The sequence below is a fragment of the Psittacula echo genome (genome assembly GCF_963264785.1).
Source record: "Psittacula echo genome assembly, chromosome: 21".
NCBI lineage: Eukaryota > Metazoa > Chordata > Aves > Psittaciformes > Psittacidae > Psittacula > Psittacula echo.
In genome coordinates, this window is record NC_137757.1 from 5,142,046 (window position 1) to 5,157,607 (window position 15,562).

Here is a 15,562-nt window from a genome sequence, read left to right on the forward strand (position 1 = left end):
GATAGGGTGAAGAGCAGAGGTTGCTCAAGAGACAGGAGGTGGCTTAGAGTGATCTGGTCCCATTGCGCTGTTTTCTCTCCTCCCCTTCTCCCCAGGGGAGAAGATGGAGTAGCAGAGAAGCTAAAACCCCCAAATCCTCACACTTTTATGTCTCCTAACTTACTTGTCACCCGTGTGCTGGTGTGCCCCCATTGCCATGGGTTAGTGGAGGTCCTGGCGTAATGGCTGGACTCAATGGTCTTAAAGGTCTTTTATCAACCTGTTTGATTCTATGTCTGTGGCGTACTGAGCCTTCCCTGCCCAAACAACTCAAAGCATTCTGATGTGCTTGGGGACCGGCAGCCCATGGTGCTGATGAAACACGTGCTGAAGCAAGTTAAAATGAGTTGCTCCTATCTGATTGCTCCTTCAAACGGGGTATTTTTTGCCATCCCTCTGTGTGTGTGTTAGGACTGGGGGGGGGTTGTCTCCCTCTGTGCCACAGGTATCCCTCCTCTTCACCCCCCTCCCAGAAACCCATGATTAGAAGCTGCCACTTCCCTGCCTCAATTCCTGCTGCACAATGGATAAAACCACTCAGTAATTCCAGGTGAAAATCCAAGAGTTTGCCCTTTTCCTGCCCTGTGCTTCCCCTGAGAGACCCAAATGGATCCCTGTGCCTCGCCTGGGGCTGACCGCTACAGCCCGTGGGGCGCTGGCTCTCTCTTCCTCCTCTCTAACAACCAGAGTCTTCTCAGCAAGGTCAGGCAAACAGGCGCTGATAAAACCACTTCCAGGTTGCTCATTCCAAGGCCAGAGCACGCGGGTCACGGAAAGGAGGCCCCAGACGAATGTGTGTGACCCTGCTGGCAGCGACACCGCCAGCAGCGCAGGGGCCTTGGTGCCATGGTACAGGCTGGGTTAATGACTTTGTTTATACTGTTTGGGGAATGGTGATAAGGTCGCCCAACCCACTGGCCCCTTCCCTTGCTGCTTCATTGAGAAAACGCCCGTTGACACGGTGCAGAGAACTCCTTTGCCCTGGCCAATCAGCCTGGGGACGGCGGGTGGTTGGGCTTTTATAATGACTGCTTAATCACAGCGCGGTCAAGGCTGTGGAGGGGTGTTTCACTCCTGGCCCGGCCTTATAAGAGCTGGTTTGAGCAGCTATGGGCTGGCAGAGCTGGGAGGACGGGCAGAATCCAGCCTGCGGCGGAGGGTTCAGGAGGGATTTTATGTCTCTCTCCCGTCTGCTGTAGCAGGACCTGAGTTTTGCTGAGGATCCAGCCCGTCGGCTCAGCTATGACCAGCAGCAGCATGGACATGGACTGTGAGAGGTGCCAGTGCCACAGTGAGGACAAGCACACTGCCATCCTCTACACCCTCCTCAGCCAGAACCTCAGCCACAGCCCAGTGCAGCATCGCTGCCTCTGCCACCAGCGCCGCACCGTCTGCCTCCGCACACCCCACGTCACCTGCCAGGCAGCCTCCAATGTGCTGGTAAAGACCATCAGCTTCATGAAAAACCTCCCTTCCTTCAACCTGCTGCCCCGAGAGGACCAGCTCCTGCTGCTGGACAGCTGCTGGGTCCCCCTTTTCCTCCTGGGGCTGGTCCAGGAGATGGTGACCTTTGAGGTGATGGAGACCCCAGCCCCCAGCATGCTCAAGAAGATCCTCCTCAATGGGCAAAGCAAACGGCAGGAGCTTGAGTGGACACAGCCCACGCTGGCGGCTGTGCAGCGGCTGCAGTGCTGCCTCAACACTTTCTGGAGCCTGGACCTGAGCCCCAAGGAGTATGCTTACCTGAAGGGAGCCATTCTCTTCAACCCTGGTGAGTGCTCGGTGCTCATGGCTCTGCCCACTTGTGGGAGAGCTCACTCTGTTCCCGTCGGCATCTCCACATGTGCCCCTTGTCTTGGAGACCCTCAGAGCATCTTGTTACCTCATTCTTAACACTGATTGCTACCAAAAGTGCCAGGAAGCAGGGAGGAGGGATGTCAGAGAGCTTTGCCAGCCCTGCATGCACTAAAGCACCTCAGGATTGATGTAGAGCAGTAGTTTACCCAGTTAATTACTTTTCCTACTTCAGACGGCAGCCCTAGAATAGCTACAACTCCATAGTGCTGCATACACCTCATTAGTATGGCCTTGGAGATCCCTTCTGAGAAACAGGGAAGGGGAAGGGTGGGATGGGCAGAAGCTGGGGTGTTTTTCCAGCCTCCTTCATCACCATCTTTTCCCCTGTCCCTCGGCAGACATCCCTGGGCTGAGGGCCTCCCTGTACATCGAGAGCCTCCAGCAGGAAGCCCAGCGAGCGCTTCAGGAGGTGCTGCAGCCCCTGCACCCTGAGGACCAGAGCCGCTTCACCCGCATTTTGCTGATCGCCTCCACCTTGAAATCCATCCCTCCTGCCCTCATCACAGATCTCTTCTTCCGACCCATCATTGGCAACGCGGACATCATGGAGCTCCTTGCTGAAATGCTCTATGAGATAACGGGCAGGCAGCTGGCTCCTGCGGTGTGCTGAGGAGCCACGCTCAGCCCCCAGCCCCATGGGTGCTTCCCACGCCTCGCCAGACAAGGAAAGTGAATCTGGGAGCAGGGATTTAGCCTTGGACTCTGCAGGGATTGCATTAAGGATGAGGCAGGAGGATTCTGCCAGGCTGCAGCAGAGCAGGCAGAGAAACTGCTCCAGTTCAGCTGGTGTTTACAGCAGCTCCTGGTCTCTGTTTCAGGCTCAGGCACCTGTGAACAGAGCGTGGAGCAGGGTGATTTAGAGCCCAGCCTGATTTTTACTCAATGAATCCTTGATCCAGTTGAAATCAATGTGCATTTTGCTGTTAACTCCAAGTGATGAGGTTTGTCCTCAGCTAACAGCTTGATCCTGTGGTGTTGAGGTATGTCCTCAGCATCGCTTCCTGATTGCAAACATGGTGGGATTAGGTCTGGATGAAGTCTTGGTCTGTTTATTGTGCTTGAAATCTTAGAACTATTCATGAAAGATCTTCCTAAGGCACCAAAAGGGGAAAAACCAGTATTAGATCTTGCAGGGTGTGCAGATTTCCCTCTCTTTCTTTGTCTTAGACTCTATATTTTCTCTTTAACACTATGAAATGCCACAAGACTGCTTGCAGAGCAGCGGGTTACTTAGAGCAGTTTGGGCTGTGGGCTCACCTCTGTGGGCCAGTGAGCAAACCCCGAGCTGCAAACACTGTGGAGCTGAACTGAGCTGGTTTAGCAGTTGAACCGAAGATCCCTCATTGGAGATAGAGCCTGGAAACCTCATTCCTCCTGCCTGCAGCTTCTACCACAAGTTTGATGTCAGTATTTTATAAGGAAACGCTCTGGAGTTTGTATATAAGTTGTAATAAATTATTTTTTTAATAAAATGGTTTATGTTTTGGAACGTGGTGGTGACTTGTTAGAGCTGGGGTGCCATTTCTGAGGGGGGTCTAGAAAAAAACGGCTGGCATGGAAAGGATGCTCCAGTGGAAAGGGGCTTTCCATAGAAATCCATCTGCCTTGCCATGGGGAGGGAGCACTGTGATGGGACACAAGGAATTCACCATTCTCCAGGTGCTGAGCCTCACCCAAGGCTCCCGGCCCACTGGTGGTGTCAGAAGTGGATGCTCTGACTCACCTGGATGCACACGCAGCTGCCAACGGGCTCAAATGCCAGCCCTGTAGCCGTGCCTGGCCCAGATGAGGGTTGGGTGAAGCCACACGAAGCCTCCCCATGCCCCGTCCCCCTCCTGCCCATGGGAACACCTTGAGCCTTCTCACCGGTGCTGCTCAGCAGTGCCAGAGGCTTCCAAGGTGATCTCAGCCCCATGACGGCCGTTTTCCATGGGGTAGGGAGGGCGTGAGTCACCGGATGAGGTCCACGCCAGCCATGGGCAGCCCCGCGCGTGGTGACACGTGTGTGAGTCACGGCACGTGGGTGCCAGAGCTACCCTGAACCCAGGCACAGGGCAGAGCCCCCGGTGCCTCCATCCTGCCCCCGGGGCAGGGATCACTGTGCACTGCCCTGTCTGCTGTGACACCCACCCGCGTCACTGCCCATGGAGCAGGTCTGATGCTATGGAACACCCCTCCATGGTGGGACACATGGCACTGGGGCTTCACCAAGAGAGTAAACCCCTTGCATGGGGCTACACTGCGTGGCATGGGGGGCTTGGAGACCCCCAGCACCCTGATACCCCCATGGCTTGTGACCCCCACTGCGGCTTGGCCACCCCCATGGCTTGTGATCCCCCGGACCCCTCCTAACCCCGCCTGGCCACCAGGCGGCGCCCACTCCGCGCTTCAGCAACCGACGTCATCAGAGCGCGCCGTGCCGGCTGGGCAAGATGGCGGCGCTCGGCGGTAATGGCGGCGGCGTTCGGTACTGCCTGGTGAGCGGCATCCCGGCCGCGTTGCGCTCCGCACAGCTCCGCGCCTACTTCAGTCAGTTCATAGAGGCCGGCGGCTTCCTCTGCTTCCACTACCGGCACCGCCCCGAGCGTCCGCCGGCGGGGAACGGTGAGGAGGCCGCGGCGCCGCGCACTTGCTGCTGCCTGGTGGCCGTGCAGCCCGGCCGCGCCCGCCGCTTCGTCCGCATGTACTCGGGCAAGCGGTGGGTCGGGCCCGGCGGTGCCTCGCTGCCCGGCCGCTGCCTCATCCGCAGGGTCCGCTTCAGCCCCGGCACAGGTACGAGCACCGGGAGGGGGTCGGGTCGGGTCTCCCCTGATGGGTCTGGAGGGCCCGTTGGGCTCCCTGCAGGCTCCAGCCTGAGTGTTCAAACCCCTCACGGGGCTTCCTTAAGGCATTAAATCCTTTCTGAGGCAAAAAGAGGCGGTCTGGAGCCTGCTTATCCCTCTCCTGCCTGGAAGGGACGTGATTTACCCCTCTGTGGTGAAGTATGTTCCCTCACAAAGCCATTCCTTCTCTCCTGCGGGCACAGAGATGTCTCCCTGCTGCGGGGACAGACCGGCTGCAGGTGACTCTATTGCAGAAGAAGACCTGAAGCGGCTGCCCGAGTTCAACCCTCCTTCCTTCATGCCTTATGGGAACGTGGGCACCCCCCTGAAGGTTTTCCTGGAGCTGATCCGGGCCTGCAGGCTGCCTCCCTGGATTATCAAGAAGTTGCAGCTGAATTTCCCAAAGACTGGCTCATCCCATCGGTATGGGAATGTGCCTTTTGAATACCGGAACACTGAGACAGTTATAGAAGAAGAAAGAGTTTACACTGCTACGGGGGATGAGATCACAGAGGATGAGGGGCCTGTGGCAACACCTGAGGTGATTCACCCAGCCTGTGCTGAGGAAGATGAGGAGGGGCAGGAGAAGGTGGAAGAGGAATCGCGCTCGGATGATGTAAGTGAATGTTTCTAGCACCATACAGAGCTGTCCTCTGCAGCTGCACAGCTGGGAGGGCCTATGCAGCTCTCAGAGCTTGCTTTTAATCTTTCAATTGTATTGTATAAATTGCTTGTCTAAAAACAGAGTTAACATAAGGTTGTTCACATCTTGGTGCACCGAGCCCCTCGGAGCATGGACAATGTGGGCATTAACACCTCCAAAACTGCTTGTCCAAATCAAGGTGGTTGTAGGGGCTGAGCCCAAAGGGTTCGCTCCAGAGGGGCAGGCACAGGAGGAGGCTGGTGCTACAGGAGCAGATCCCTGCCCTGCTGCGTGGCAGATTGGCCCAGCTCTGCCGTTGCTTGTAAATGAGGTTTTGAGAGCACATTTATGTGCTGGAAATGACGCATGGAGCTGTACAAATGCTGACCTTGATTGCTCCTGCATTGAAGTTAGTCATTCTGAGTAAAATGGCTTTCATGACAAAGACTCCTAGAAAACTGGGCTGGACAGGCTCTTCAGAGACTTTCTCCCTTCTCTCCACCTGACAGACGCCTGTCTACCCTTTTCTCACAGCCCTCTGTCATTACAGAGCCAGCATAATCCTGAGGCAAACCATTCCCGTTCTTTGCTACACCAGAATTAACTTAGATGCCGAGTCTTTGCTGTAGTTTTATGTCATTAGGTTCTCCTATCAGCAGCGGACACAGGGAACACTTTGTTCCTTCCTTTACAAACTTTGTATTCAGTGTTTTCTTCTCCAGACTAAACAGACTCCTGTAGCTGTTTCTCACAGGCTGTTTCCTGGATCTCCAGCCATTCTTTTGGCTGTTCCTCAGCTGGTTAATATCTTCATTAGAGGACTCTACCCAGAAGTGGGCAGGCAGCAGTAAAGCTGTCAGTCTGCTCTGTGGCCGTGCCAGTGAGCTGCTTCCCTGGAACCAACACAATCTCTTTAGGGATCAACATGAGTGGAATTAATTTGTTGCTAGTGCTGACTTTATGTCCAACACACCTGCTCCTTACATGGGCATCTTTGTGTTCCAGAGTGAGTACGCTGCTGAAAGCATGCTCTGAAGTGGGTGTGATGTGGTATTTTTCACCACTTCTGTCTGCTGACTCTGAAGATGGCATTAGTCAGGGGAATGAAGTCATCAGTGCTGGTCGTGTTAGTGCCTGAAAGCAGCAGGCTGAGACGAGCTCTGTCGACAAAGCTGTTTCATAGGGAAGGTGCAGTGAGAGTGAGGGAAATGGGGGAGGCCGAGTGCTGTCTGGCACCCACCTTTCTCCACCTCCTTTGCAGGACAATGATACCTGTGAGGAATGGGAGCGCCACGAGGCTCTGTACGAGGACGTGACCAAGCAGGACCGTGTGGAGGAGAGGCTCTTTGAAGAGGAGATTGAGCTGAAGTGGGAGAAAGGCGGCTCTGGCCTTGTCTTTTACACAGATGCTCAGTACTGGCAGGAGCAGAACGGAGGTAATGTTGGTGTCACTGAGCCACAAACTAACCAACATGAGCTGGGGGGGACCCAGGCCTGCAGGTAAATCAGGTGTGACCCCAGAGGAACACTCCACATCAGCTGCAGATGTGGGCATCTTGCCATTGCTTTTTAAACCTTCCCTCAATCACAAAACCTGCAGAGGTTCAATCCAGTCATCAGAGACCCCAGTGGTCGTGCTGGCAGCCCCCTGTGTAAGCACTGTGGTGTGCAGAGTTTCTAATACCGTTTCCTTCCCATTTTGTTAGAGAGAATAGGGATCCGGGCCACCATCAAACAGCTCTTCTGTGTCAGGCTTCCACAACTGTCCCCAAAACTGGTGTTTCCTTTCTCTTGGCAGACTTTGATGAGCAGACTGCAGATGACTGGGATGTGGACATGAGCATCTACTATGACAAAGGTATCTTGAGCTGAACCCCCCTGCTCAGGAAACCAGGGAGGTTGGGAAACTCTGACCCTGCAGAATTTCTGCAGTGAGGAATTCTTTGGCTTTGTCATCCTTTGAAAGCGTCCAAGACGTCAGTGTACATCAAACAGTGTTTCTTCTTGTCTGGCAGTGAGAGCTGCCAAAAAGAACAGGTTCTGCCTCCTTGTTGAGTGGTGCTCTGGGGGAAATGATGGTAGTGAACAGCTTTCCTAAGCTGTGCTGCTCTGACTCTTGCTTGTTTCTCCCTAGATGGAGGTGACAAGGATGCTCGGGACTCGGTCCAGATGCGTCTGGAACAGCGACTCCGGGATGGTTTGGAGGATGGGTCTGTTTCAAGGCAGCAGATTGGCGCCTTTGAGAGATACACCAAGGTGAGCCCTGGATACATGCTCAGGAGCTGATGGGGCAGGGCGGGAAGTGGCAGTGCTTGTAGGTTAGGGGGAGGAGAGGTCTTAGATGTGAGGAAGGGGCAGAGCATTCTGCAGAAGATGAGGATGGGCTTTGTCCAGCAACTCTGTGATGGTTTTTTTCCTTTCTCCCAGGGCTTTGGCAGGAAGGTGCTGGAGCAGCAGGGCTGGACAGAGGGGCTGGGCCTGGGGAGCAACAACTCCGGAATGGCTGAAGCTCTGGACAATGAGGGTCAGAACCCCAGATGTAAGAGGGGGCTGGGGTAAGTACCCACCCATGCCCTGGTGGGTGGTGTTCAGAGCTTCTGCCTGGGCTCTCTGGGCTGACACAGCAGCTAACTGGCTGCAGAAGGAGCAGGGATCTGCCTTTGTGCAGCTGGTGGCACAGCTTGCCACAGCACCCCAGAGCCAAATATGCTGCTGTTCCTGATGGATCCAGTGCTCCGTACAGGAGCATGTGGTGTTAGAGTAGAACTGGAATCACTTGCAGGTTCGTATAGCACACAAACACAAAGGGAGAGCTGTGTTTGAGGGCTGAGGGTCACCTCTGCTATAGTGTTCTAGTAGGGAAAGACCCAGCTACCTGAGCTGTAGCCATGCACCTCAGCCCTGCCTTCTCAGGGGAAGGGGCTGGAGGCTTTGTATGGTGCTGTGCTTCACTGTGAGGGCTGGCTCTTGTTCTGCAGTAATCTCACAGCCAGGAATAGGACAAGAATCCTTATTACAAGGACACTTCTCCTGTGCAGCAGGTGAAGGAAAGGAGCTGGGATGCACAGGGGTGCCTGTCTGCCTCAGCAATGTCGGACCAAACGTTTCCTGCTTCCTTCTAGGTACCACGGGGAGAAACTGCCAACTTTCATCAGGGTGAAAAAGCCCCGGCAGGACGCTCCCATCCTCATCTCAACCATCTACGATGACCCTGACCCAAAGGACAGTGGTGACCAACTGCTCAGGCGCCAGCTACCCACTGCCATGAAGTACAGGCAGAACATGGCATTTGTCCGGGCGTCCCATGGCGCTCTGCAGAGCTTCAGTGCCCAGGCACCCTGAGCAGAGACTGCCACAGAGCTTTTGGGTTGGTTCCACTCCTTCTGAGCACAGGCTGGCTCCTGGTCTCAGGTTTGGAGCAGGGTGGTTTTATATTTATTTTTGGAAGAAATATACACTTGTAGCAAATTGTGTTGGTGGGGTTTTTTCCCCTAATTGAATCCTCCAATGAGGGAAAATAGCACTAGTCCTGTCCAGTGGGAGCTGGAAAGGGTGTTTGTTGCACTTCTGACTGGTGGTTTAAAGTTGCTACTAATGCCTGGATCAACCAAGCCTGTGTGCTAGGTGAGGCTAACAACGCAGAACTCATAGTTTGTGGCTGCCTGAGACCCAGGGAAGGACAAGTACAGACAGGGCCAGCCGTGGCATGGTAACTGTCCTGCTGAAAGCTTGCTGCTGGCCCGCAGCTTCGCGTTTCTTGGGCGTGGTGATCCCACACTCCTGGGAGAAACTCATCAGGATGAAAGACTTGTCCTGGCAGCCTCCAGAGGAATTCTGCGGGAGGCGTTTCCCTGCGGTCGGGCGTAGCGGGTGCTTCCTTCCACAACTCTCTGAACATGCTCTGCCCCGTTTTCCTGACGCAGGCACTCTTCTTGGAGGCAGAGGGGGGGATGGGAAGCTTTCGTCCTAGTGACCCAGTACTGGAGGGTTAAATGGGGATTGGTGGACACTCAGCTGGCAGGCTCCCCTTGACCTTCCTTAAGGCTGTCGCTGTGTCGGGTGGGATGCAGGGGGTGATTTCCCCTTCTCTTGGGGCCAGACGTGGGGTTTGGGTTGTGCTGGCGGGACAAGGGCCGGCGCCGGGACTCGAACCCGCGACCCCACTCCCTGATGCTGGGATTCAGGTCCGGGTTCGAGCCCCGGCGTTGGAGGAGCTACGCGTCCCTCCGGCCGCCAGGGGGTGCTGTGCTGGCAGCGGCCGTTCCTACCCCGGAACGCGGCGCTCGGGCCCCGCGGACACCCGGACCCAGTGCCCGGAGCACCGGCGGCGGTGAGCGGCCTACGGTCAACGGGGGATGATACCGGGGTGGCGGCGGAGCCATGGGCCGTGAAGGGACCTGGGCAAGGACGGGGGATGTAGAGGAGAACGGGGGTTGTTGGGGAGAAGGGGGAACGTGAAGGGGGATAAAGGGACATGGGGAGAAGAGGATGCGGAGCACGGGACGAGAGGGAATGGCTTTAACCTGGCAGAGGGGAGATTGGGATGAGCTCTGAGGCGGAAGCTCTTCCCTGTGAGGGTGCGGGAAGGAGCATGCAGGAGAGGGGATGCGGTCTGCTATGGGGAGAAGGGAGGGTGTGGAGCAATGGAGGGGAGGACATGGGAACGTGGTGGGGTGAGGGAGGGAACCTGTGCCACTGCCACATCAGGAAGGACCCCATTAGGGTAAACCTCACCGCACAGGCGGGCAGCAGGGAGGGATCTGACCCCGCAGGCACAGCCCTGTGAGTCTGGTTGAGGGAGTTGTGCTTGTTTCCAGCCACAGCATCACCAGTTGGGGGGTGACAGGGTAACGTCCACCCTGGCGTGGGGCTCAGCGGTGCAAGCAGGGACACAATGGCACTTCCCCTTCCTTTCCACATGCTCCCTGGGTGTGAATTCAGCAGATCCCTTTCGTATAAATGCAAATAAAGTGGTAAACGGTGGATTTTCCTTCTCCAGTCGACAGAAGATGAGCCAACATGTCTGAGGGCAGCAAGGGGAGCTCGCTGGCCTTTGGCCAGGTGGTAATCGGGCCTCCGGGCTCTGGCAAGACAACCTACTGCCATGGCATGCAGGAGTTCATGGGCAGGCTTGGGCGCAAGGTGACGGTGGTGAACCTGGACCCTGCCAACGAGACCATGCCCTACCAATGCTCCGTGGACATCGCCGAGCTCATCACCCTGCCCGACGTGATGGACAGCCTGAAGCTGGGGCCCAACGGGGGGTTGATCTACTGCATGGAGTACCTGGAGGCCAACTTTGACTGGCTGCAGGAGAAGCTGGCTGCGTTCAGGGGTCACTACTACTTGTTTGACTGCCCAGGGCAGGTGGAGCTCTACACCCACCATGATGCCCTGAAGAACATCTTCGCACAGTTGGTCAAATGGAATTTCAGGGTAAGTTTGGGGCTCCACAGGGCCCCGTGAGCTTGTGCAAAGGGCTCAGAAGCTGTACACTTAATAGGTAGAGCTTTTGATTGTGGGGACAACTGTTTTCTTTACTGACCTGTTTGGCATCTCAAGTGAAATGGCTTTATCAGGGCAGGAGGGGGATTTCACCCCATTTTATGCTCAGAGGATTTGCAAAAGAATGGCTTGTTCAGGGCATCTAATCATAGAATCCCAGACTGGTTGGTGTTGGAAGAGACCTTAAGGCTCATTCAGTCCCAACCCCCTGCCACGGGCAGGGACACCTTCCACTGGAGCAGCTTGCTCCAAGCCCCTGTGTCCAACCTGGCCTTGAACACTGTCAGGGATGGGGCAGCCACAGCTTCTCTGGGCACCCTGTGCCAGCGGCTCAGCACCCTCACAGGGAAGAGCTTCTGCCTAAGAGCTCATCTCAGTCTCCCCTCTGGCAGGTTAAAGCCGTTCCCCTTGGCCTGTCCCTACAGGCCGTTGTCAAAAGTCCTTCTCTATATTTCTTGTAGGCCCTGTTTAGGTATTGGAAGACTGTTACAAGGGCTCCCTGGAGCCTTTTCCTCTCCAGGCAAGACTGCAAGGGGATTATCATGAACAGAGACATGGGTTCCTTCCTCACACACTCACACTGTGCTCCAGGGTCCTCTCCACAGACCTTGTGTGTTTTATCAGAGCAGGTGCTGTATTTCAGAGGTCGATGTGTGCACTGAGCCAGCAGGGATCCTTTACCCTGCACTGTGAGCAGTGCACGTGTCCTGTGCAGGAGTCCACCCTGGCTCTCCTGCAGCCAAGCCCCAGTGCTCTGCACGTTGTAGTACGTGCTCTGTGCTTTCTTGCACAATGGAAGATGCAAATGAGGAAGCACAGGTGAGAAGAGTCCCACAACCAAGCGAACTTGCTTACGTTGCGTTTGCTTTGCATTTGGGCCAAAGCATGAATGTGCAAACCATGTGTGGTGTGAGCAAGAAGGGCAAGTTCATTTGCTTGAGAATGTCACTGGGAATCTGCACATTACAAATGATTTTTATTTAAATAAATGTACATGCAATTGGAGTTGCCAAAAAAAGAGAGTTACACTGCTGTGGTGATGCCGGCCCGGGTGCCTGTCAGCTTGAAACTGGCTCTTTTCTGCTACAGAAGCATAGCTGTGACTCAGCCACACTCAACTACAGAGCCCTGGCTTTGAGTAACATTGTGTAACAGGCAGTAACTTAACAGAGATCTCAGACCACATTGTTACAGCTACACAAAACGCCAGGAATCAGCCTGCTCATTAGTGTAATTATTAATTATTATTGCAAACCACAGGGCAATTGGTTCTCCCAGCAGGACATGGTGCACTGCAGTCACTGTTCCTGAGCATTCCTGGGGGGAAGGTGGAAATCTGGAAGCCGTCGTGGTGTTCAGGAGAGTTAACCCCAGCTCCCAGTACCCAAAACCCTGCCAAGTTCAGACAGGCACGGAAACTTCAGCTGCAAAGGAAGAAAAGGGCAGCAGTTGCTGATTTAAGTGTTTTTCAGTAGTACTGGTGGGGCTCAGCATCCCTCTAACCATCCCTAGAGCCCTTTCTGTGCAGCAGCACCCTAGGTTCTGAATCCCCAGGGTGGGATGGGAGTGTGGTGAGATAGACTTCTCTATATGAGTGCACTCGTATGTGAGGATGTTTTCTATTCAGGAACTAGGAGGAAGGTGGTAACTTCCCCTGTATGGGTGTCTATGTGGTTATAGTCAGGTCTTGAACAGGTTGTTCTATAGCCACTCCATCACGGGTCTGACCTGGTACTGTCCCTCTGTGCCTTTGCTGTCCAGTTGGCTGCAGTGCACTTGGTGGATTCTCACTACTGCACAGACCCTGGCAAGTTCATCTCTGTTCTCTGCACCTCACTGTCCACCATGCTGCACGTGGAACTGCCCCATGTCAACGTCCTCTCCAAGATGGACCTGATTGAGCAATATGGCAAACTGGGTAAGAGCCTGGGAGAGAGACACACATGGAATTGGGCTGTGACTGGTACAAATGAGGTGTTCAGGGGTGTATCGCTGGGAGGTGGATGGGGAGCTGGTGTAAATCTCACAGGGTTCTTCAATTTACAAGTTGCCTTCAGAACTTCTTGGTGTTTCCCTGCAGCTTTCAACCTGGATTATTACACAGAGGTCCTGGATCTCTCTTACTTGGTTGACCATTTAGCTTCTGACCCCTTCTTCAGAAACTACCGCCGCCTCAATGAGAAGCTGGTGGAGGTGATTGAGGACTACAGCCTGGTGTCCTTTGTTCCACTCAACGTCCAGGTGAGGAGGCAGGAGAGGGGCAGAGAGAACAGGGAGCACTGGGTATTTGGCCAGCAGTTTGGTAGCAGTCAGGTTGTATCTGCTTAGAGCCATGAGAGCTGAAAGAGACTTGGGGATGGAGGGAGGAGCTGTGGAAAGACTTGGGGATGGAGGAGGAGAGTGAAACACTTCTGAGTGATCTGTGGCAGCCAAGGGAAAAGGCTGATGAGCTTGGAGCTATCTGGGCCTTGTGTGTGTCCTGGGGTCCCCTTGCATTCAGCTCTTCTGTGCCTGCGGTTCAAATCTGGACAAAGTATTACCTAAAACATTAAATTAGGGAGCCTAAAATAATTAGAAGACTGGGAGGAAAATGTTCATCTGGTAGTTTGCAGCAGTGTCAACAAGGGCAAATGGGCTGAGATAAGAGGTGATGAAAGGGAGGGAGAAGGTGGAGGGTGTCAGCCCATCATGTATTCGGGCTCCACAGTGGGTGCCCCTGTTTGTCCTGTGTCCCTTTCTTTGTGTCCCTGGGCAAAGCCCAGTGTGAGCTCTTGCCTCAGGGGAAGGACCAGATTCCCTGTGTGTCATCTCCCTCCCTTCCAGGATAAGCAGAGCATGCGGCAGGTGATGCAGGCAGTGGACAAAGCCAATGGCTATTCCTTTGGAGACCAGGAGCACAGGAGCCTTGAAGCTCTGATGTCGGCAGCAGTGGGAGCTGATTTCCACTTCACTTCGTATCCTTCACCGCTGGCCCTCTGCTGAGTTTTAGTTTGTCCTTCCTTGGGGAAGGACAAACTGGAGGTGGGGTGGCAATTTGCAGGCCCTGGTTGTTCCCAGCATCATCTGATGCTGTTTGGTGGTACATATGCAGCAAGTTGGTAGGGCTCAGCCCTGACCTTACAGACAGTTGTCCATGCCAAAGCCACCACAGTTGTTGCTAATTGATACTGTGTATGTGGGAAGACTTTTGACAACTTTCCTGTCTCTCACACCATCTTGGAGTGGTTCATTCCACCTCATCCAAACCATACAATTGATTCTCCTGTACTTGTCAGGTCTGGGATCAGCCAGAATCAGAAATAACTCGGGTGCTGTGTGTTGCTGCCAGTACTGCCATCTTCCTGCCAGCCTTGAGGCTAATGTGGGGCTGGTTCCTCACTGAGAACATTAAGAGCTACTTGCAGAAGGGAGTGTTTGAACCCAGCCCCTTGTTTTCCTTAATTACTGCCTTATCAGCACACTTGCAGTACAGGAGAGGTATGTGCAATCTCAGGACAAAGTTGTGGAAGAAGAAGTGATGGATCTGTAACACACCCACCCCTTCCACGGCTGCTCCCGGTTTTGACACCTCTCCTTTTCCTACCAGGAGCTTAAGGGATCTCCGGGCTGTGTGACTCAGATGAAGTGAAAGCTTTTCCAGGCAGAGGTCTGGCTGCTGGACTCCCTTTCTGTAAGGGTTTGACCTCTTGTGCTTCAGCCCCACTGCACAGACCAGTGTTTCTGCAGGAAGGTGATGGAAAGCCAAGTCTTTCCTTAGGAACATGAGAGATTTAGCCAGGTGAAGACATGGATAGTAGGAGAAGAGAAGCAAGAAAAGGAGACTGACCTCTGCTATGTCCTCTCCTACTCATCTTGACCAAGAGAGATCCAGAGGAAGAAAAATCAGATTGAGATGTCTCTTCTGCAGTGAGACTTGAGGCAGTTTGGGGTTTACTGCACAGGAGGAACATGTACAGGCCTCGTGCTCAGAGTAAGCAGGCTGAGAAGCCTCCAACCTGTCCCAAGTAGGACAGAGAAATGGTTGTTTTTCTTTTTTTTAAGTAATGATGGACTCTTTCTTAATAAAACACTCCTTCTTCTCACTTTCATCTCCTGACTTTGCTGAACCTGAATAAATAAAACCAAGAGTGCTCCAAAGCCTGAGGCTATAAAGCCTCTGGTGGGAACGTCCCAGCAGCTGGGGTGTTGCATTCTTTGCAGCCCAGCTCTCTCTTTGCCGTGGTGTTGTTCCTCTCTCTGTTCTCGGGTAGATCATCAAGTGTTTGCTGGAGGGAGTGAGGGTGACTGTGGGATGTGAAAGCAGGTCACTCGTGTGCTCAGCCAGGGCGCTGATGGTGACACACAAACTGCAAGCTCGGCTCTTGGCGGCTTTCGATTAAGACAGACCCTGTGTGATTCAGCAGGAGGTTGGAGCACATGCTTTGCATGTAGGGCCTTTTCCAGCAGCTGCCTTGTCAGCCCTCAGCCACCTCCTGCTCTTGCTTGCTCTGGAGCCTTCACATCCCAAATCCTGGTGCTTCGCCTCCTTCCTGTGTCATTCCTTCTTGCTGGTCTGCTGCTGCTCTCAGCCTGCTGTGCCGCCTACTCTGCATCTACAGCAGCCTGGGTCCATCAGGGCAGTGAATTGCTAAGATTGGGTGATGAAAAGTGAAGCGTCCACACTGGGCAATGCTCCCAGTGCCTCCCGGATGGGAGC

General features: G+C 54.2%; 3 protein-coding genes across 6 annotated transcripts; all 3 read left to right on the forward strand.

Annotated features, from left to right (window-relative positions):
* Window positions 1-1,059: 1,059 nt before the first annotated feature.
* On the forward strand, window positions 1,060-2,506 carry NR0B2 (nuclear receptor subfamily 0 group B member 2; the record flags this gene model as incomplete). The annotated part of the gene is made up of 2 exons (XM_080632357.1): window positions 1,060-1,810; window positions 2,235-2,506. The coding sequence occupies exons 1-2, from the start codon at window positions 1,282-1,284 to the stop codon at window positions 2,504-2,506; spliced, it is 801 nt and encodes a 266-aa protein (XP_080488483.1). The 5' UTR covers window positions 1,060-1,281.
* A 1,822-nt stretch (window positions 2,507-4,328) lies between these two features.
* On the forward strand, window positions 4,329-8,705 carry GPATCH3 (G-patch domain containing 3; the record flags this gene model as incomplete). Its single annotated transcript, XM_080632574.1, has 7 exons — window positions 4,329-4,668; window positions 4,922-5,334; window positions 6,623-6,797; window positions 7,160-7,219; window positions 7,496-7,617; window positions 7,789-7,916; window positions 8,484-8,705. 7 exons carry the CDS (start codon window positions 4,329-4,331, stop codon window positions 8,701-8,703), a joined length of 1,458 nt encoding a protein of 485 aa, XP_080488700.1. The 3' UTR covers window positions 8,704-8,705.
* Window positions 8,706-9,560: 855 nt separating this feature from the next.
* GPN2 (GPN-loop GTPase 2) lies at window positions 9,561-14,942 on the forward strand. Of its 4 annotated transcripts, XM_080632578.1 has the most exons (7): window positions 9,661-9,762; window positions 10,361-10,797; window positions 12,628-12,784; window positions 12,947-13,107; window positions 13,690-13,820; window positions 14,323-14,343; window positions 14,453-14,942. In XM_080632578.1, the coding sequence occupies exons 2-7, from the start codon at window positions 10,381-10,383 to the stop codon at window positions 14,478-14,480; spliced, it is 915 nt and encodes a 304-aa protein (XP_080488704.1). In that variant the 5' UTR covers window positions 9,661-9,762; window positions 10,361-10,380; the 3' UTR covers window positions 14,481-14,942. The 4 variants fall into 4 exon arrangements, with proteins under 4 accessions (XP_080488702.1, XP_080488704.1, XP_080488701.1 ...); XM_080632576.1 differs by having other exon boundaries at window positions 9,561-9,691; window positions 14,323-14,942; XM_080632575.1 differs by having other exon boundaries at window positions 14,323-14,942.
* The last annotated feature ends 620 nt before the right edge of the window (window positions 14,943-15,562 follow it).